The sequence below is a fragment of the Agelaius phoeniceus genome, chromosome 2 (assembly GCF_051311805.1).
Source record: "Agelaius phoeniceus isolate bAgePho1 chromosome 2, bAgePho1.hap1, whole genome shotgun sequence".
NCBI lineage: Eukaryota > Metazoa > Chordata > Aves > Passeriformes > Icteridae > Agelaius > Agelaius phoeniceus.
In genome coordinates, this window is record NC_135266.1 from 25,503,310 (window position 1) to 25,525,675 (window position 22,366).

The 22,366-nt window shown below is 38.2% G+C and overlaps 1 protein-coding gene across 8 annotated transcripts in view; it reads left to right on the forward strand.

Annotated features, from left to right (window-relative positions):
- ARHGEF7 (Rho guanine nucleotide exchange factor 7) overlaps nucleotides 1-22,366 on the forward strand; it is a 116,430-nt gene that overhangs the window by 60,828 nt on the left and 33,236 nt on the right. For all 8 annotated transcript variants that reach the window (XR_013180807.1, XR_013180806.1, XM_077173323.1 and 5 more), the window contains 4 exons: nucleotides 5,745-5,839; nucleotides 6,131-6,226; nucleotides 12,262-12,384; nucleotides 21,794-21,932. Coding sequence is in view for 6 of the 8 variants with exons in the window: in XM_077173323.1 (XP_077029438.1) it covers nucleotides 5,745-5,839; nucleotides 6,131-6,226; nucleotides 12,262-12,384; nucleotides 21,794-21,932 (453 nt within the window). In the remaining 2 variants the exon portion in view is untranslated. The remainder of the gene's footprint in view (nucleotides 1-5,744; nucleotides 5,840-6,130; nucleotides 6,227-12,261; nucleotides 12,385-21,793; nucleotides 21,933-22,366) is intronic.

A 22,366-nucleotide genomic window follows, 5' to 3' on the forward strand; every position in this document is an offset into this window, starting at 1 on the left:
TCCTTGAATTACTGAAATTCTGCTGTGTTAAACTAATTAAGTATACTTTTGTCCTTTTTGTTGAATAAGAGACTGTTTCAAAATGTTCAGTTTGCTTCCTTTGTATTGATGTTTGTAAATCAACTCTGTTGTTAACCTAAGGAACCTCTCCCTTATACTGTGCATAGATTTCACAGCAAGGCAGTACAGGCAGAGTGAGCCTTTAGCATACCCCCAGGAATTCTTAACCTAGTACTCAGGTACTAGGTTGCATGTAAGAAACATACCCAACTCTGTCTTTAAGTGTGTTGTAACCATGTTGAGAATCATTTATTTATCGAGGAGATACATTGGGAAGCTAAACAGCATCTTACTGTTTTTGTTAAGCACTGCTCCCTGCTGGTGTAAAACCAAACCACAACCTTTCCTTCCCTTTTCTTCCAGCAGCTGTCATGGGTTTTCATTTCTATGTCAGTTTTTAAGAAAGATCATAAAGCATCATTTTCTGGTTTTGTCTTGTGTGGTTGTGGCTTGAATAGCACCTGGAAGAGCAGAGGGATTTTGTCTGTAGTCCCTAATTGAAAGCTGTGAAGCAGCCTCTGCTCCTGCCTCTGTCAGTAGCTGCAATTCTGTGGTGAAGGGAGGGCTACAGTTCTTTGGCTACTGCATCCCATAACTGCTGGTCACAATGGAAAGTATCCATGCAGGCACACCCTTCCCTCAAACTGCAGGAAGTAAAGATCTTGCTGTGCTATATCCAGTGACAAAATAGTGGATCGATTGAATTTATTTTTGTTTTCACTGTATCTCTTTATAGTGTTTTTTTTCTTTTTAAGTTGTTGTAGTGTGTCGATGCAAATTTGAGAGATGAAAGCGTTCTTAAGTGAAAAGAAGAGAAAGTAAATGTTGAATTTGTTCAGGCACCTAAGTTATACCATACAATTTTGAAATATCACCTTTGGTTTGTGTGATTTTTATAATGGTTCCCTGGATAACCCTTTCTAATTGTGGAGGCTCAAGGTACTATACTTTGGGAAATACATCTGTGGCTGGCTTTTTAAGTAGTTTAATTAAAAAACAAAAACCCAAAAAAATTATATGATGGCCACTAGGGTCCCAAACCCTAGTGACCATCATATACCTACTCTTAGGATTAGTTTACTTTATGTCTTGCTCAGGTGCAACTTTCTTGGTACAATTAACCTGATGTAATGAGATGTCAACTGTTTTGACTGCTAATTACTTAATAACTGTTGATGACATTGTAGGGAGTGAAAAGGACCAGTTCACAATAATATACAAATATGTTGTAAATCACAGCACTGATGCTGGAGTGGTGGCCTTAAGTCTGTCTGCAACGAATTGGATAATTGTCATTTTCACATTTTTCCATAGTGTGGCAAATGACCCTACTTTTTTTTTTTTAAGTCACCATTTTATTCTTCTGGTTTAGAAAATGAGAGGCTGTGCTGTACCTTGCCCATTGTTTCAGAGAAGTAAGAGTGTACTGCTGTGTCTGAAACCTAAATTAGACGTGTTGGCATTTAGATTTTCTTGAGATACATTTTGTGCTTCTGATGGCAAAATACCTATAGAATATTTTCAATTTCTATTAAATATGTAAGATTTTTGCATGTTTTGCATGTAGATAAGACAAACAGCAAAGCCATTCACTGAAGTGAAATTCTGAGTTGAGTTTTTGTTCTGTCCTAATATCTAAGCTGCAGACATGGGACTTCCCTATGCTATATGTCATCAGTCTGTACTGATAATAAAGTTGAGGAAAAAGCAGAAGATCTCTAAAAAAACTTTTGGCAACTGGTAGCTGAAAGGATGTAGCTGGAGTGAAGGAGTAAATGTTAAAATCTGTGTTTAAGGTTTTCTTGGCTACTAAGATGGAGTTGAGACTGGTACTCTGGGACTATGTACTATTTTTGGGTTGTTGGTTGTCCCCACATGTGGATGTGCTGAGACTCTATAGTCACCCCAGTTATTTATTGCTGTTTACCCTGGGGAAGGTTTTGTGCAGGCAGCACTTGAAGATACATTTTTTAGACTGAGGACAAAATCAAAAGGCCATTCAGAAAGTGACAGGAGAGGCTCCCTTTCTGGGAGGAGGACTGGGATAGGCTAAGGGAAAATACTTAATGTAAAGAGGAGACTGCTTTCCCCACTTTCCTCTTCTCTTTGCCCCCTTGTAAACACGTTCTTTACTTCTGTGGATTCACAGCTCTGTCTGGAGTTCGTGAGACACAAATCACATGCTTCTAGTCTCAGTGTGTTTAATTGTTGCTCCTTGCACTACGTGTTGCTGAGCAGACACATTTGTTATGTATGTACATTTGGCCTGGCTCAGGAATTCGGGTTAGTAGAGAATGCTGAGGTTCTGTCCTCCATGAAATGGTACAAGTCTATAGTAGTAGTATGTAATATGAACCAGACTTGTGATGAAGCATTTTCCATGTAGAAGTAATTTGGTAGCCTATTACTGAAGAAGTGGGTGTATTGTTGCATGTTATTCCCTGAAGACAGAGCAGGCATTACTCTGAGTTTTATTTTTGCTTCAGATCCCTTGAGAGTTTGTAACTCTGTATCCAGAATAAAATCAGGTTCTCTCCATTTACAGTTGCTTTGAGATTAGGTAGCTATTCTAAAAGCAGGTGAAGAAATGGGCAAATTTCTTCAGTTATGAGTATTTGGATAACCTTATTTCCTTTTAAGTGTTTGAGAAGTAGTAGAAAATAAACACTCCTTTTGAGGTCACACTTTTAAAGTCGGATCAAGTTGTCTACTGAAGTTCATGTAAGTTTTTGAGGGCCCTCGTATGGTATACTTGTGCAGTGCTTTACAATGCCCCTCTCAAGGGCCTGTTTTAAGGAGTTCAGCAAATTCTTGTGAACCAGGAAAATGACATACTGATCACAATTTTGCTCAACTTTGTGATATTTTGGTGAAGTGCCATACTACTGTGATAAAATGTCAGTGTGCTACAGGATCACGCCCAAGTGTATCTCTGAACTCTGCCTTTTCTCCCACCGATTTGGAAGGCAATCATCTTCGTGTAGGTAATGGTAAATCCATTTTTGGGTGGTAGGGAGAAGGCTGAGGTTTTGTGTGTCAGACTGTTAACCATGTTGAATTTTGTGTGCCATGTGCTTGGGAGAGCTGGTGCTTTCTGAGCTCAGCTGTGTGTGCCTGCCATTCATCAGTGACGGGCTGCAAAGGCTGCAATGCTGCTCTGTCATACCCGGGAGGATCCTGCAAATGTTGTGGTGGAGCTGTGGAAACGAGGTCTGGGAGCTCTCATGGGGTCCTGCAGCAGCCAGAGTGCTCAGAGAGCAGGAAAGGGAAGAAAGGTGATTATTAGATCATGTGGAAGAGATGTGGATGTGAGGAATGTAAGGGATTTCTGGTGCCAAAATACTGAGTTGCAGTAATGACTACTTGTCACTTCAAAGCACAGTCCAATAATCCTCACAGCTTCTCAGTGAGGTAGGTAAGTCAAGCTGGAAGAATGCAAGATATCACAGAAATTATGTTTTAGAGCTATGTAAGCAAGGTTATTCTTTAAAAAATGTATTCAAAGTAAAAAAAAAACCAAACTTGTATGCAGTGAAAACTGTACTTGTTTAAAAGAAAGGGTAATAGATTTAATATGTTCTGGGGACTGTTGAAACTGTATATCTCAGGTATTGTGTAACATTGTGAGTTACTAGAATAAAAAGATGTGTGAGTGCATCTGGTACTCTGCACAGGTTTTGTAGCATAGTTTTATTTACAGTGGCATTCATTTTCCTTTTTCCACTCATTGTCAGGTTACTAATTCTAGTTTTTAAGCTTTCTTGTTATTACTTTCCCCTGCCCTTAAGTCTTTTTCCTCTAATCCCATGTTCTCCATATGGCAAAGAATATCCTCAAAGAAAAATCCAAACTAGCACAAGGAAAATAATGAAGTGTGTCCAACGTGAAACTAGTTTTATTTCAAGCTTTTCAGACAGCTGTTTATAGCACAGAATGGAAGTTATCTTTGAGAAAATGGAATAGTGCTGCAGTCTTTCAAGATCTTTAGCAAATTTGTTGATTTTTATCTTTCAGAGTCTTTTAATACTGTTTGGATCTTCATCAGGACACTGTGGTTTTGTCCCTGGCTTTCAGTCTCCTTTTCCCTACTAATTTTTCCTGCCAGTGTAATGACTTTGGGCTGGGAGATTTTTGTGGGGAAAACCATATTGAAAAATATTGGTTTTGCACTTAGTTTTGAACCTCATGGATGCCAAGTACTTTTATATTTGCATTTGAACTCTTTGCTTTCTTTGTTTTATGTATATAAAAGAGAAATGGAATTAGTTAGTGCTATGATTGGCAGAGATATTTTATTTCCCTGGTCTAAAGGGTCAAAAAACCCTCTTAGCTTCTTAAAAATTTGTGTGCCCATATTGTACTTTATGCTGTAAGTTCCAAGTAGCCATAACTTTCCCTGTGACATTTTTCTGTCATAGTGTTTAGCAGAGAATGGAGACATTTTAATCTTCAGTTCAAGATTCAGACTTGCAACAAAAGAATGGACTCAAAAATGGTTTCTCTCTCTCTCTCCCCAAATGAATAGAAGCATTCAAGGAATAAGCAGAATCAGTGACACCAATGAAAGGAACAGTGAATTCTTCATTGACATACTGAACTATTTAAAGTTATTTCATCAGGTTTGCATTTAGGAATGAATGGCTTTTTTTATTTCCTAAGAAAGAGTATTGACTACAACAGTGAATAATGCACTCAATTACAGTTGTTCCTATAAATGCTGAAATGAGATATTACTATAGGCTTGGCAAATATGGCATGTAACAAAATGAGGTTTGTGCTGCAGCTTGTGACCACTGACTAGCAGTAAGTTTTTGAAGTTCAGCTCTGTTCACTAAACTGCATTTAATTCTGATGATTCTCTTGCTAAATAACTTTTGGAGGCAAAAAATAAGTTGCCTTCTAAAAGCACTGTAGAACCTGATTTGATTATATTGGAGGATGTCCTAAAGCAGGCCCCCAAGAAATGGCCCAGTAAAATGTTTTCCTGTACATACTTGGGGTTATTCTTCTTGTTTGATTTATATTCAGCCAAACCCCAAGTGTGTGTGCTGTATTTTATAAATACCTGGTTTTGCATCAGTCTATTGTAATTTTCTTATGGCAGTGTACTCCCAAATGTAAGGTTAGGCAGCACTATTTAAAAATAATGTAATAGTGCTAATTGTATTGGTAAGTGTAGATGGGAATTACTTGATCTTTGTAAATCTGTTAATATTCAGGTGTTCTAGCAGGTTATTTAGTGGATCTGAACACTCCACTAGCAATATTAGTTGCAATGTGTTGTAATTGAGACTAAGAAACTGATGCTGTTAATTTCTCTTGCAAGTTCTATTGTGCTTTACCATCCTCTGATGGTCTGTGACTGTTCTGAAGTACATAGGGGGAATAATTACCCCTGGTTTTGGAGGAAAGCTCTGTGTAACTCAAATTTTGCAAAATTGTAGTGATAATCCTGTAGGCTTACCTTTTTTTTTGTATACAGCTAAAGGATGGCTCATCTGGTGTAGTGTGGGGTTTTCCCCTGTGAATTTCATAGATGCATAGTATTCAATATTTGCTGATATTTGCATTTTTAAAGTAGGAACTCTCATTTAAGTTTTTATCATGATAAGTTTTTAGTATGCTTTAAAACTGGTATTGATATATCTTAAAAAGTACCAATTAGCAATTGTCATTTATTGTAGGTGCTACAAAATATATTAGAAACAGAAAATGAATATGCTAAGGAGCTACAAACAATGCTTTCAAACTACCTGCGACCATTACAAGCCAGTGAAAAGTATGTGAGTTTGTCCTGTGTTTTAAATTGAGATCTCTCATGTATTGGGGAGGGTTAACATGGTCAAAATGTGGATGTCAGTGTGAATTTACCTCTGTGAACTGTGTGATTCTTGAGGCAGGGATTGCTTTTATTCAGCTTGCTTGCTGAGTGAAACAGTCTGGTCCTTGATCTAAGAACCAGTAAGCATTTTCTTTTAATGCAATAGATAGTATTAATGCACAGTTAGTATTAATGCACAGTTAGTCAATAGCTGCAAACCTAAATATGTTTTATTTGCTTTGGCTCCAGGTTAACCTTGACAAATACTTCTTACTTAATGGGAAACCTGGAAGAAATAAGTTCTTTCCAGCAAATGCTTGTACAGTCTTTAGAAGAATGCACCAAGTAAGTATCATGCATACTGGACAGAGTAAATGCTAACATGCAAATATCTTCTATTATTGTACTTGTTACTTATTTTGTTGGGTATAGATTTTTTTTCCTTCAAGAGTTGTTGCCAGAGCAGCACAGTAATAGATGTTTGGAGAATGTATTGATTGTTTGTACAGATACATGTTGCAATTTAAAAGGTAGAAATTTTGATGTAGTTTAAAAGAAGTTTTGGATTTTCATGATGCAAGTGCATACCAGTAAGAAAGTGGTGGTTTTGGTTTTGGGGACATGAATTTTAAATATTTTCTTAAAAGTAAGAGAAAGAAAGAATGGAGGAACCTTATGTAATGGTGCAACAGTGGAGAAGGAGGTAAGTGACTTGGATGCAGGACACTGTGTGAGAATGCTTGTACTTGGTATGCTTCTGGCCTGAGCAAAAGTGGTCATCCAAGTGTGCTGGGAGAGGTGTGCAGGATAGGCAGAAAGAGCAATCTGAATTAAATTAAACCCCTCAGTGCTTGTCCTGCACCATATAGGAAGCATGGAGCACAGAAAGAAGGGCATGAAGACACTAGTCCTCCTTCCATAATTTGGGCTGAAGTGGTAACTTGGTATTTTTCAGTTTGTTACCTCAGAACTTGGACATGTAAGAAAGAAGGTGACCATACTGCCTTTGGATTGTCCTGACAATTTTCTAAAACTCCACTGAAAGTGTAATTTACATTCATTACCTCAGTTGTGTCATTTTCTTTGCCTATATTCTAGTTTTGTCTGACCACATGGGGAGCTAAGACAACTTCCTAATAGAAGTTTTCTTGGTTTCTGCCAAGTTAGTAATTTGAAGTGCTACTGAGGGCTTAACAAGTTTCAGTTAGCTGTGAGAACAAGTTAATATCTTGGATGGAGAAGAAAATACCTCTTTGAGCTTTGGATCACTTCAGTATGTGTTGTTTTGACCTCTCCCTCCTCTCCCTGAGCTGCTCTGTGTGAAGCAGCAGCCTTGTCATGACAAAGGAGAGGCTGCATTTCCCCTAGGCAGTGACATATTCCTGCTACTGTTGCTGACTTGAGGTCCCACATCCTCCCAGCACTTGTCTTCTGTCCCTATCTCCTGCCTCTAGATAACTTAGACCAGAGAGAGGGGAAGGGAGGATGGTGTGTATTCTTGAAATAAACCATTCTTGAAATGGTCTGTCTGATGCTGTGAGAAAGAAGGATAGTCATTCTGGAAAGTTGGACTTGATCAGTTAAATGTCTAAGTCTCTGAAAGTGTCCATCTGTCGACATAGTCAAATGTTTCTTTTTGTGTTTTGTCACTGCTCTTTGGTGTCTCCTTTGCTTGTTACCATGATTTTGTTTCTTTGTATCACAAGTTAGGGAAATGAAATACTTTGCGTGGAACAGGCTGTAATCTTTTAAAACTTTTTTAAGGTGATCTTAAAAATGAGAGGAAAAGAGTATATATATACCTTTATATATACCTTTGTACTATACCTTTAAACAAATATTAATACAAACTTCATTTTGACCTGCAATGTAAGTTAAAGTGATATCATAATGGAGCTTCAAGCTCAGAAATCTTCATTAATAACTCTGCTTGGCTTAAACTGCTTTAAAGCACCTTTTCATAATGTCCTTTATTTCTTCTTTCTGCTAAGTGAAATGTTGCTATATAATAAACTAGAGGAACATACTGGGTACTGGTAGGTGGGCAGCGAAAGCGATGCCCTGGAGTTACTGAAGCATTATTGCAAACATTTTGTCTTATTTTCATTTCATAAATATGCTCATCATGCTGAGTTGTATTTTCAGTTTAATTTTCATCATAGCACATTAGCTTGAGCATACAGCATCCTCCTGTTTGGAATCTAATCCACTAATCCATCATGATTCCCATCATGTAGAAGAATGCTTGCTCTGCTGCCTTCTTTTTTTTTCCCTTGTCATTTTGCCATGTTTTTTTGGCTGGTGAACCTGTTCTGTAAACTCAAGACTAGCTCCCAGGCTGAAAATGGATTTATCATTTTATTTTATTTTTGGCAGAGAGCTTATAGTTCCATCATTGAGGCACTTCATATTGCAACATCCGGTGTGGTGTTTTATTCTAACTTGCCATGTCACAATGACCAAGTGCTGTCATCCTGCCAATTGTAATGCTGCCAGCCTACCTTGCTTGACAAATTCCTTTTCTTGGGCATGAGAGTTAAATGTTTTTTTTGAATTCCACACCCACCTTGAGACAGTTTGTCATTTGAGTTTTCTCTTTAACAAATCCTGGCATGTACTTCAGTGGCAGAAACTTTCCTGTGCTTTCCTCTTTTTTGCCTGCACCACTTTGGCTTGTTTATCCTCCTGGTGTTAAACATTGGGTTGTGCATATGATGCTGTAGTGGGTTCTTTGTGTGTTTTGGGGGAAATGTTGTTTGGGTATGGTTTGGGTTTAGTTCTGTGCCACCCTCCCACCCTGCCCACAGCCTTGAAGGTCTTCTGGTTCATTGTTAAAGGTTCGTCCTCTTTGGACTTTTCCAGGTTGGTGTTATTTCCACCTTTGTAACTTCTCTTCTGAATTTACCAAACAAAAGTAGTGTATGGAGTAAATCCAAATAGCATTGAGTGAGAATCTTCTAGCTGACAGGCTTCAAAGGTGGTTTTTTTTGGCTGATCAGCTTCCAGTGCACTTGGTTCAGGATGGAAAAGAACTGTAACAGACAAGGCAGAGAGATACTGTTGGAGCCTTCAGCTGTGAAAGAGCAGATTTCTGACAGTGAAACATAGCAAGAGTGTTCTTTGCTCTGGTCTCTTGAAGACAAAAAGGGGTCCAGTGCTCTAGGTCTCATTCCAGGTCTGTGGTCCTGTGCCAAAGATCAGTTCTGCAGTAGTTCACACAGCAGAAGAGTCTCTGTGAACAAAGTCAGTGTCCATCAGGTGATCTCTGGCCTGATACAAATGATCTCGATTGGAAGTGTTGCTCTTTGGGTATTTTTGTAGCAGGAGAGTGGACCTGATTTGATCTCCTGCTCCAAAAAAGATTCTTTCATTCACCTGGTAGTAGAAGTTGTCAGTCCATGGCTGTAATTCTCAGTAAGGAGGGACACGTGACACACAGCCTGGCTGGTGACAGCAGCCTACATGACATGATATGATGGATAGACATGATCTAGATACATAGATAGATCACAGATAGATAGATATGATCTAGGTATGAGCTCTGTAGCAAATGGAAGTCCTTTATGTAGTATCACAGGCTTACCTCCTTGCCCTGTGACAGCCATAGCTGGGCTTTGTCCTCTCTTTCCCTCATGTCCCTGCTCTTGCAGCCACAGGAACTGTTGTTCTGTGTTGAAGTGCAAGCAGATACTTCATGTTTGGGGATGATTCTGAAGTGGAATGGAATTTAAAAAAACTTCAAGCAACAAAAACAGAGAGGAGAGGCCAGAGTGTGAGGGAGAGACTATTTAAATCTATCCAAATCTCACTAGTATTTCAGGTTTTGTTTTGGAGTGCAGATACAAATTAAGTCCAAGTCCCAGTATCATCTTTTACTTTTGGTTATCATGAGTATCAACAGAAATAAGGCTATTGATATTAAAGGAATTTGATTGCAGTGTCTTTAGATATTCTGAGACAAACTTGCATAGTACCTGATGTCTGAGAGATAAAACAATTAGACAATTAGTGAAAGGTGTGGTAGTGAAGAGGGTGAAAATTAGACTGAAGGATTGTGAATAAGTTGAGTAGTGCCTAGTTGGTGCAAGGAGTCTCTCAGAAATTTGCAGTGGCCCCTTATTTCATAACTTTGTTAACTGTGAAGCCTCAGGAAGTAACATTTAGTTTCTTCACAAACTGCATCCTTTGGGGCTCAATTACACTTACTTTTTATTTCTTTCTTCAAATTGCCAAGCACTGTGTGCCTGTTGTAAGTCTGCAGGAACAGAACTGATAGCTGTTGGATGCAACTCCAGCAAGCAGACAATGTTGGGTAGGTGAGATGTAGTCACATGGTGATTCCTCTAGCAAGTGTACAACAGCAGAGGCTTTGTTATGGTTCATTTACATTTGTAAATAGAATTAAAACATGTATCTGGCCTTCTTTTAACAGAAGTTGGTATAACTTAAATATATCTGTAAATATTTATATGTGATTCCTTTTTAATGGAATTGTTAAATATGAGAATAATGTTGGGATGATAACTTCAGAGTAAACTGTAAAATAACTATGGTCTTTATGGAGCACATTAATTACTAAAAGGTTTATATGATGTGGTGATAGGCATTAAATTGTTGATTTTTTCAGCAGGTAAAAGACACATAGATAGTTTATCCCCTGAAAATAGTAGAGCACTTGCAACTAAAATGCATGGATTAGAAAAGTTAAGGGGATGAGTTACCACCCCCTTACAAAGTCTATTAATTATTTTAATTCAACAAAGAATGTGCTGTATAAAGTGGCAATGCATGTGCAACATGTGAAAGAGAATAATGTCAGTCTTTGATTCTGCTAAAAGAACAGCAGACTGAGAAGACACAGATGTCTGCTTGGTGCAAACAGCCATAATTCACCCTCCACCCCCATCACTGTAGTATGAAATGGGAATTTAACCATTTTTAGCAACTGTTTATTGGAGCCTCTTGCTATTTAATACTGAGTTATATGCCTTGAGTATGTCTTCAGAGTTTGAGACTTTGGCTGCATCTATTACTCGAAGAATGTATTATTAGCTCATGCTAGATTTATTAAAGGGGGCCAGCTGCTTGGCAGGAAATGCTGCTTGGCAAGGCTGTAAGAATAGCATTCCCTCAGTATGCTTGGTTTTCCCCTAAACACCTGCAAAAGCAGCCACTCTATTGACTGCAGAATCCAAACTTTTTGAAAATAAAAGATGCAGACTTAAAATATGAGTCCTAGCCTTTGATATAGGGAGTGTTGATACTGTGACCTGAGTGTGTCTGGTGTGATGTGTTAGCTGGGCATTCAGCTGTCCTTTTCTGGGTGTCTGTAATGAATGTTGCTCTCAAATAAGAGAGTATGTTTCCTCTGACTCACATTTGGAACACCTCTACAGTCAATTTTTACTTCATTTTGGGTGGTCTTCCCACACTGTGCAGAGGGACTGAACAGCTGATTAGGAGACAGACTTACTGTTTTGGAATTCGGGGGAGAATTGCTTGGGAACTTTGAATTTTGACTGCTGTGAGCAAACCTAAGGACTGGGACAAGATGACTGTGTTTGAGCAGAATGGGAACATCCCCTGCCTGCAGGAGTGGTTGTCCTGGAAAGCTGAATGGTTTATTTCCTATTGAAGTTCACTGGAACATCTCTCACTTTTTTCTAAAGGGGAAATGCTTAATATTGATGTTTAGGAACTTTATGTACATGTCTGGGACAACAACAGAAAATACTGACTTGTGTAAAATTTTTTTTCCAGGAAAAAAAGATATTATTCCAGAAAGAATTGTTGGAGCTAATCTTAGAATGAAGCTCTTTGACTATTAGCAGTATTTGCATCAAGTACTCAATGAGGGCTCATGTGAAGAGTAAAGTACTGGTTTTGAGAGTAGTTAAAAAGCTTAACAACAACAGTAAAATCCAGTGCCATGTCTTGCAAAGAAGCAAAAATTCAGCATATTTATTTTATGCAGCCTTTGTGGAAGGAGAGCAAGTGCATGGAGAAATTGAAACATTTCATCTTGCACATGTACAGTGGTTTAGACAAGATGTCAGGAATAAGTTTGTAATCTAGGACTGATGAAAGCTGGTGGCCCATCTTCTGGTTAAGTTCAGTGTGGGTTATACAATTGGCCACACAGCCTTCTGCTGAAGAGGCTTTGTCCTTCTAGTGGGAGCTGCTCTTTCAAAAGAAGAGTTTCATCCCTTCTGTCACCCTTATGTTATTGCTCAAATCCAAAACATGGTCCCCTCCCAGCCACTGTGAAGAAAATTAACTCTACCCCAGCCAAACCAAATATACACTGCTTTTTTTGGCTTTAATTTATTTCTCTGTCTGGTTGGTATTACAGTATTTTTATGTTTATTACTCTGTTTTAGATTGCCTGAAGCTCAGCAGAGGGTTGGAGGATGCTTTCTAAATTTGATGCCACAAATGAAAAGCTTATACCTTACATACTGTGCCAACCACCCATCAGCAGTAAATGTCCTCACAGAACACAGGTATGTTAACTTTGTGGTCTTCTGAGTCTGACACAAAAATGCAAAATACACACTTGAGAAAATACAAATATACACTTGAATTGTAAAGCTGTGATATCTCTTTTGGCATGTTTGTTGTGGTAGAACTTGTTTGAGGAAAAAACCTTATACTTGTAAATAAAAGACTAAATGCCCCATAAAACAAAGCTGTTTCATGTGGTCAGGACAGCTTGTCACTTTTGGCAGTGTTTTATCAACTATTTGAGAGAATTTTTTCATTGAAGAAATGCATGCTGCACTCTGAATGTGTAAAACAATCTTTACTGATTGTTGTATTTGTTTTAAAAATGTTGAGATAAAAACGAGTTTGTGCAATTATGGCAAAACTGACATGACTTAGGCTTCTTAGACAGTTGGTGCATTGTAACTTAGCCCTGTAGATGCCTGTATATATGTCAGAATTTATAATACCCCTTGCTTTGCTTTTGAGTGGTATGAGAGAGAGAAGTGTGAGGTTTACAAAATCACTATTTTCTGTAAGAAGTAGGATGCTTAGTTAACGTGATGTAGATTGCTCAGCTTTTGGACAGACCTTAAATTTGCATGGAAGATGCCCTGTATCATCTTGAGGGAAAAGTACTGAGGCCAGAATTTGATTAAAATAGTCAGCTTTCACAAGCTTTTGCTATATACTTGTGTTCTGAAGTAACCTTGTGCTGAAGCAGCTGTCAGTTTGGGGCTATTTATGCTTGCTTCTGGTGCAGGACAGAGCCCTGACTTCTTCTTGGAGGTCAGCTATAGTACAAATTCTCACAGGATATATGTTCTTCTTGCTTCACACACCCCTCTCCTCTTTGTCTTGTTGTGTTGGACTAAAGTAAAGATATTTTGACTACTCTTAACACTTAGAATACCAAGAGGATCACAATAGATTTTTTCCTGTGGTGCTAGCTTCTTTCAGGAACTCAAATTTTGTTTTAACAGCCATGTTGTGGTATGTTTGTGAGCTTTACTCATAATGTTATGAAGAAAAAAAACCTTCTAGTGACCAAATACTCTGAACTCTCATGTCTGTTAATAATACATGTAACTATATATTCCAACCCCAGCTGGAAAAACCCCAAGCTGCAAATTCACATTACAGTATAGGCAGAAAGAAGGTAAGTTTTTGTCATTAAAATTCAGCAAGACAAAAATATTTTTAAACCTCCCTGATGAAATCCCTGTGTGTTTACTTTCTTTCAATTTACCCTCTTAGTACCATTTTCTGTAAATGGTTTTTAATACTCTTGGGATTAGAATTTTGTTTGTTTGAGTCTCTGTGCTCTTTCCCAGATGTCTGTGATTTAACCTATAGATGGAAGATGACATGTGACAGCAAAATGGTCATCTACATTTCTTTAGATTTGGGGATATCTGTAAAGGATTATCTCAGAACTTGGAGAAACGGTGATAGAAATGTGAGGGAGGAAAGCTATTTCTTCTGCAAACGGAGAAGAGAAACATTTCTTCTCTTTCATGTTTCTTTTTGTGTAAGATGTCCTAAGAAAAATTCAGCTTCAGGTCTCTAAAGTCAGCTTGACATCAAATCCTGGTGGAGAGAATATAAGTATGATAAAGGATAATTTGGTTCTGGAAGTTTGTTTGTATGAGATAGCTCAAGGGAAGACAAGTTGAGATGGACAGTTTTCTGTTAAATCTATTGTGTTACTAGGCATGAGCCAACAGAATTGCATCCTATTATTTCTGATTACCCACCTTTTATTATTCTATTACCTTAATTTTTGTTGTTCAACGTTGCTGGAGGTAGCAAGTGGCCTGTCTAAATATTCTGCTTGAGACAGCTGCCATGAAGAAATCAGAAGGTGGCTTTAAGCAGTTCTGCATCTCTGCCTCTCAGAATGCTGGAAAACTTCTGAATTACATTGTTTCAGAGCAGAGGAAAAGAGAGAAATAACAAACTGCTTGGAGGCATGAAGAAATGTAAAATACTCAGAACTGTCTCTTTGTCTGTTTAGCTGAAATGATTTTAATGTGTAAAAAGTCCCCTATAAACCTAAATTTTAAAGTTGCTGTGAGGTTTGAGGACAGCCATGATTGTAGTAATGGTGAAACAATTACACTGCAGTTTATACTGGGTAAAATACCAAGGTTTAAGGTTCTTAAGGAAAGGCAATGTAAGTTGGCTGTTTGTCAGTACAATTTTAGAAGAGGGTCCAAACCCATGTGTTTTAATACTAGCAAAAATAGGGCAAAGAAATAAGTGTATGTGGAATACTTGGACTTTATTATCGTGTTGGTAGCATCTGTGCTGTTCAGTAGCATTTTCGAGAAGAAAAGGGAACTGTCTGGAACAGTTTGATTTGGAACATAAATCCTTACTGTCTACAGAAGGTTATTTCTTGCCATGAGCTGTGTGCAATTCATAAACTGAACACATATACTATTACTGTACCTCTGAAAGCCTTTTTACAAAAACCCCTTAGCAAATGTCAAATTCTTATATCACAAAATTAGTATTTTCTTCTCAGTTTATTAGGGTGCTTGTTTTTCTGGGAACCCATACCAACAACAAAAAAAATCTCCAAGATAATTGCTCTAAATGCGGATTTAAACTTTTTTTTTTAAATATATGACTTTTACTATTTTTTTTTTACTGTCACTGGCTAAAAAAGCTTTAAAGAAATTGGCTAAAGCATTAACTGTTTTCTTTCTTCAGAGTGATTGGATCACTTACATTAAAATTGTAAGCAGTTGTCTGGTTTGGTAATGGGGATTTTACATGTCATTTTCTGAGCTATCAATGGTGCTCTTCAAGCAGTGTTGTGAGATCTGTTAAAATGTTGTTGGCACCTTGTAAAGTCTCTGTGTTTATGTGTAGGTAAAACATGATATTAATGTGCTCAGTAGTACTGTACACTTGTAGAGAAAAACTTTCTTTGAATAGCATTCTTGTGAAGTCTGTTCTAAGTAGCAGTCCTGGGGTGGGGTTGGAGATGTAAAAAAAGGGCATTCAATTGGAATCTGACTGTCTTATTTTTCCCTTTCTTTTAAATGCCATCCACTATGAATGCAAATCTGTTTCCACTTTATCTTTTGTCATTTGTTTCTTGATCATATGCAGCAGCAGCATGGGGGCTTTCATTCAGTTAATGCAGAAGAAGGGTTTGTGTGTGCATATATGTTCATGTATGTGCATGTTTATGGAAATACACAGTCTGGGCTGAAGGGGATCAATTCTGTTATTTCAAGAATAAGATATTTATCATGTTCAAATCTTTAAAGCCACAAACACCTTTCATTTCATTAAGTTAAATTATTAATAGTCAGACTATTAAAGTCACTGGAGACCTGAGTGTATGCGAACATGAAGAAAGGGGAATAAAACCAAATGCAGCCCATATGTGAGTTCAGGTTCCAGAGCTATGTGTTTCTGAAGATGTATTTGCCTCTGATGATCACAGCAACAACAAAATCTTTCTCTTAAGTTTGGGAACAGATTCTTTTCTTGGTTCCAGTTGTGGCTTTATAAGTTTTATCCAGGTGTTAAAGTTTGTGTACAAAATAATTTCTCCTATTTTATACTCCCTTCAAATTTGGTAGATACCTTTTTGTCTCAGGAATTATTTTGGAGCTATTGCATACTTTTTTCCCAGCGTTTAAATTCCTTCTGCTTAATGAATCAAGGTCTTTGAAGGATTAAGTAATTTTTCCTCAGATTTGTCATTGTATCTTGTAATTGACTCTTAAGCCACTGGCTAGAGCTGAAGAGGTGGAGTTTGCCAGGTACAGTTGGGTGGTGCTCTGACAGAGCTCAGAGTTTTCCATGTTCCCTTCTCAGAGTGGCTGTAGTGCCACTGTACACCATCCCTGTTTTATTTACTTTATTCCACAACAGTCACAGCTTTTTGGCTCCATTGTATCAGGTTTAGTTTTGCTTGAAGATCCCAGTTCACATCCAAGGATAGGTATTCCACTAGTTGGTATTATTTTAGGAGATAATTTTGCTTGCTGGTGAGACCAGTACTGCCTTGAGGGTGTAGAGTTCAGTCAAAGTAGCACTGTTCCTGTGTGTGCCTCTGATCATAAACATGTGCTTGCCTTCCAGTAAGAGAAATAACAGAACAAGCAACTGAAGGTGTGAAAGAGTGAATGTCCTGCAGATTAAAATGCACAATTGGATACAAAGTACAGAAATGGGTAATTGGAGCAGGATAAGGAGTGCCAGGAACATGAAATGCTACCTAGCTGGAAAAGATCACAAGCCACAAAGTTCAGTGCAACAAGAAAGTCTAGCGAAAAGGAAAAAGAGAGCAGGCAGAAGCTAGGACTGGGACTTCCTATGGACTATATCCAAAAATGATACTTGAGTAGGGGATTTACTGGAGTTTTGATAACATAATTTAAAAAAACAAGTGTAACAGGCTCTACTGATCAGTGGACAAAAAATTCTTTTGAGGAAATATGGACAGTACAGACCCAATAACCAGCATCAGGTATGTAATTTTGGAGGGGTAGAGTGGGGTGTTCAACTTTTTTACTTTGTTTAAACAGCAGTATATTGATTTTAAAATAGAAGAAAAATCTTACCAGAAGAAAATTTGATTTGATGAAAAGGCAGTTGAAAATGACTAACACACACCTGCCTTTTTTTTTTTATTTTGCAAAGTGGCACATATCAAGCCAGTTCTCAGCAGCAAGAAAGCTATGCACAAATCTTTACTTGTTGAAACATTAATTTTGCTAGATTCTTCTGTTTTCTGAGATAACATGTCCCAAACATATTCTACACTTGCATCACAGACCTAGCAGTCTGGATAAAATTTGTGGAGCTGGAACATGACAATTACCCTGAGTAACTGGAGCGTGGAATACAGATCAGCTTGAGTCAGAAAACTCTTTGTGCTTCCCCCACTTTGGTGGATCCCTGAGCCTGCAAGTGTGCAGGCTGATGTCATAGGCTGAGCAGCAGTCTCTGGGAGAGGAGCTGGGCTGGGAAGTGTAGCCCTAGGAAACTAAAAGCTGCAGCAGAGGGGTTGCTGAGCTGAGCTGTGTCACAACGCTCTCAAAATGCGGTGCCTGTGTGCAGTCCTCAGACCCCTCAGCAGTGATAGCTCATGCTCCATCTATTACAAACAGAGACCTCCTTCAGAAGTGTAAGTTGTGATTTTAAATGTTTGCATTTTTAGTTCCTGGATCTGCTTTCCTCAAGGTTCAATGGCCTTTTTTTTTGTTTTCCTTCTGTTACTTGTAGGCACATCTGAACTTTGTTTTCTTCCCTCTTCCAGTGTAATTTGCAGCTTTTGAGGCAGCTGTTCCGAGAAGGATTTGAATATATTAGTAGGGCTTAAAGACAGTTTTCATGGTGACCTTTAAAATATCTCAAGCTGTGAACCAACTCCAGTCTGGAGTGGGGAGAACTCTTCAGCTTGTGATTTCAGAATAAATGAAGCACAGGACTTTTGTATGCTTCTCTGCATTTTATTGTGTAAAGTGACGTGAGTAGTGAATTAAAGTCTCATCTGCCTCTTTCTGAAAAGCTACTTGCTTAGGCAGTTGTGACTGAGTTGATGATTTCACTGTTCAAAAGATTTTCCTGTTCAGCTAAATGATAACTTTTTATTAAAACATACTCTTAGCTGTGGGCTGGAGTTTAATTTAGCACATACTGCCTAGGAGACTGTGGTACTTGCAGGCATCAATTGAAATTGTGACATGAAAGAGCCATTGTCTTTGGCAAAGCAGCTGACACAGGCTTTTTTCATGTTGCAATTAATTACAAAACAGTTGTGAGCTGTTGTCATGTTCCAACAGCATTGTAACCCCCTATGTTTCTGAAAGTAAAAGTAAACCCTTCCATTGTGTCTGGTATGCTATTTGTCTTTTGTGACTGAATGAAAGACACTCACTTTAAGCTTTGAGCTGAAATAACATCCACATTTTGATGGATATTTTATGTCCACAAAGCTGCAGAGATGCCAGATGAGTAGAATGCTACAGTGGTCTGCATGAAGGAACTGCTCAGACAAAATTTTGGGTACTATTGTATTAAAGGAGTGTGTGCCTGTGCTCAGACTAGAGCTTGAACAAGCAGGCATGTCAAAACTTGTCAGAGGGAAGCGTAGAAGTGTATGAAAGAAAACATTGTCCTCTTGGGAATGTTGGGAGGAAAACTTCGTCATTCAATTTTAATTACACCTATTAACACTGCTCCCTGTTGATGCCATTGCTAAGCCTGTTTTTCAGGACTGTGTATGTTTCAGGTGAGCTGAAGTTTAAACTTGCTTCATAGATTTCTATATTGTGATTAAGTAAAACAGGTGATGATCAACACCAAGTGTCACTTGAGCGGAGAATGGCATAACCACTGAGTGCGTTTAAAGGGATTGCAGAGTAGACAGTGAAAACAAGATAATACCAGCTTTTTATTCCAGGTTTCCAAGAAATCATTCTTAATTCAAGCTACAGTAATTTTTCCTCTGTTTTTTCACATATCTTTCATAATGGTGAAGTTGAAGAAATGGAACAATGATAATGAAAATTAGAAATGTGAATGTGGGTGAAAAAGTAACCAAAGTTTCTCCTACAGTAAAAGCATTAAAAAAAGGGGGGAGGGGGAAGTGCGTACATTGTCTGAGTGAATAGCTTAGCAAATACTATTTCCATAAAGCATTTGTATGCACTCAACAGTATGGAGATGGCTGAAGTAACTAGGAATGGGGGGTTTTGCCCCTTAGCAGTCTAAGGGCAAAAATGAGGACTGTTCAGAGCACTGTTAAATTGAGTAGCCTGTGGTATTTGAGATTGGCACATCCTGTGGAAATGCAGCTTTGTAGGGGTGAGAGAATCTGTGTAACACACTTATGGATTGTGCTGCCTGAAATGGGGAAGAGTAGTAGATACTGTAAAAGGGCAGAGTTGGAAGAATGTGGCAGCAGGGGCTGTGTCTGACTGAAGCAAACAAAATGCAAAGAATGAGTTTAAACAGCTACTTCCTCTTTGTCCTTGTATGAAGTGTCTTTAAGATGAAGTATCGAGTACTGTGTGTAACCTGACTTTATGATGCTGAAATGGGTAGGGCTGATTACAGGTGCAATGAATGAATATAACAGAAAAGTAATGACTTGCACATGATGAGTGTCATACACATAGGGAATTGAAATTTAAAACCAGTGAGTGCTGTCTGGCAAAAGGGCTTTCCTGGTGAACTTTGGTAAAGCTTCCTGTGTAAACTGGGTGTCATACCTTTATTACTTGCTGGAAGCAGTTTCTTTTCTTTTAACTGAGTCAGGAGGAGAGGAGCTGACACCACACTGTAGCCAGGAAGCCTGGTGTTTCAGGGAATTACCCTGAATACTTGACCATGAAGTGGTAAACCCAAGACTCAGTGCAAGTCAAACTCTGTAAACATTTGTTTAGGGTGCCACTGCAGTCAGCTGTCAAGTTCTGAAGTGGTGTGATTTTATGCTACGCAAGGGCTGTGATTAAGGAAAAGTTAGGCAAAGTAGGTCTTCAGCCTCTAGGTATTCAGAGCTGTCCAGCTTTACTTAAATTTAAATTTAAGCTGAAAAAGTACTCGTGTTCATCTGTGTTGCATTACAATAACCCTTCATGCAAGGTATTGTAGGAAGTTTTTTGAGGTGTTTTAATTTTGGCTAAAATCTGTTTATGTCACAAGCTGATTTAGAAGGCCTGGAGTTGCTGATATATCCTGTTTAAGAGGGATGCAAGGTCTTTCCCAAGTGTGCCCAGCTCTTCTCTTTGCATCTTTAAAATGCACAGCAGATGTTGAAAAATCCCCTCACCCTCTTTCTGCACTCTGTAGTTAAATGCAGCTGAAATGGCACAAATGCATACAATGAGGAGAGCCTGGGCCTCCTTAGAATGGGGACAGAAAGCTCTTGAAAGTGTGGTGTGAAATGATGATGGACCTGACAATTCAGAAACAATGCTGCCTATACATAAGTAAGGTGTAGTGTAAGTAAATTCTAATTAACTAATCCAAAGACAAATAAACTTGGAGTAAACTGTGTGGAAGAGTACATTCCTTTCTGTGAACTGGGGGGAACTTAGGTGTCTGAGAGGTGAAGGATTCAGGTGGGATGGTGGGTAGAGCACTTACATTGGGATGGGGTGGGAAGCTCACAGCTCATAGAACTGTGGAATCATTTAGATTGAAAAAGACTTTTAAGATAGAGTCCAAATGTTAACCAAGCACTTCCAAATCCACCACTAAACCACACCCCTAAGCACCATGTTTGTGTTCTTGTTCTGTTGTCTTCATCTACTTGGACAAATGACATGAATAATCAGTGTCACTTGTTCTGCAATGGGAAGGAGTGTGTGTGTCTTGAATGCAGTAAGATTTTACATTTTTAATAAATGACTTTCTGAGTTTTTACATAGATTTTTGCCTTTAGAATTGTGTTCTTTTACAACTTGTATTTTATGAAGCCTGGCAATCAGCCCAGATGCTGCCATATCTTCCATTCTGAATGGAGAGGGCTCATTTTGTTCTTGGTGATTTAAACTCTTGAAAAGCTAGTCCTCCTCCACCACAGTCCTTTAAAATCTTTACATTGTAAGCAGAAGATGTAGCTATTTTGTTTCCTTGATAGCAAAGGGAGCTGAAATTCTCAGATCTGGTGTTTCAACTGAGTTGCTGTAAAAGTTGAGGGGCTGGGCCTGTTCTGAATTATTCAAATAACCAAAAAATATCTGGAGAGGGGAAGTAGCAATTCATGATACACAGAGAGAATGGATTTCTTACAGTGGCTTTGCTGTGAAAAGATGTGTGTTGTATAAGTCCACACTTAATGAAACCCTAGCTCATTAGAGAATAGACTACACTGATTATTTCTACCATTTTTATCAATGCTGGTATTTTTTTTGCATTAACACTTTGGATGTGAGATGAGTACTAAACATATAAGTGTGAGAGAAAAAAACTACTGAAAATTTCTGTCTTCTTATTAGTGCCTGACGCCATGAAAATACCTATTTTTTAATTGTATATGAAGCATTTGACTCTTGCTTGTGTGTTACTTGTGTAAACTACCTCTAAGGTCATATATCATTTTACTAGAATAAAGAGCTGAGTAATAAAATACAGCTTTATTCTGTAATTGTTGCTTGAATGATGCAGCATTTAGGAACTGTCTTTGAGCACTGGTTATCTAGAACAGTAGATTTGTTCCTATGTGTGTTTTTCCCTGGTTAGGTCCCAAATCTGCACATGGCTTTGTTCCTGTATTTTGTTTAATACACAAACTGGTCACAGCACTTAAGTTATACTTGAATTAATTTTTTATTTGGCCTCCTGTTTTATTGGTATACTTCATTGTAGGTGAAAGATTAAATTGTGAATCCTATGTAATTTATTTGTTTTGATAATTTAATCTTAATTTGCTTAAATATCTTGTGTACACAGTGAGGAACTAGGAGAATTCATGGAGATGAAAGGTGCAAACAGCCCTGGGATCCTTGTACTGACCACGGGCCTCAGCAAACCTTTTATGCGTCTGGATAAATACCCCACGTTACTCAAAGAACTTGAAAGGCACATGGAGGTATATCTTATCAGCATTTATGTTCCAGCTTAATGATGATTTGACAACAATTATTTTAAAGGTACATGTCAAACATGATGGGACCCAAAATTGCATTTGCTTGCTCTTCAGTCAGCCTTCTAAACTGCAGGCTGCAGTGGTTTATGTAAAAGTCAGTGAAGTAAAACTTCCTCTAGAAGATAAACATTTAAAGTAAAACTATCCAGAAAAGCTAATCATCATTCTTAGAATAGTCTTACCAGGATCTTCAGTTGACTTGACATTGAATGTGTCCACTGCACTCTACTCGAGGCCCCTTTATCTTTCAGAGGGAGTGCTGCTTTTCACCTCAGTGTGCTGAACACATTGGCAAAATAGTCCCTCTGACTTCTAGTGAGCACTGTCCAAAAGTGATCTTTACAGGACAAGAAGGGCTTTGAGGACCTACTCTTTTC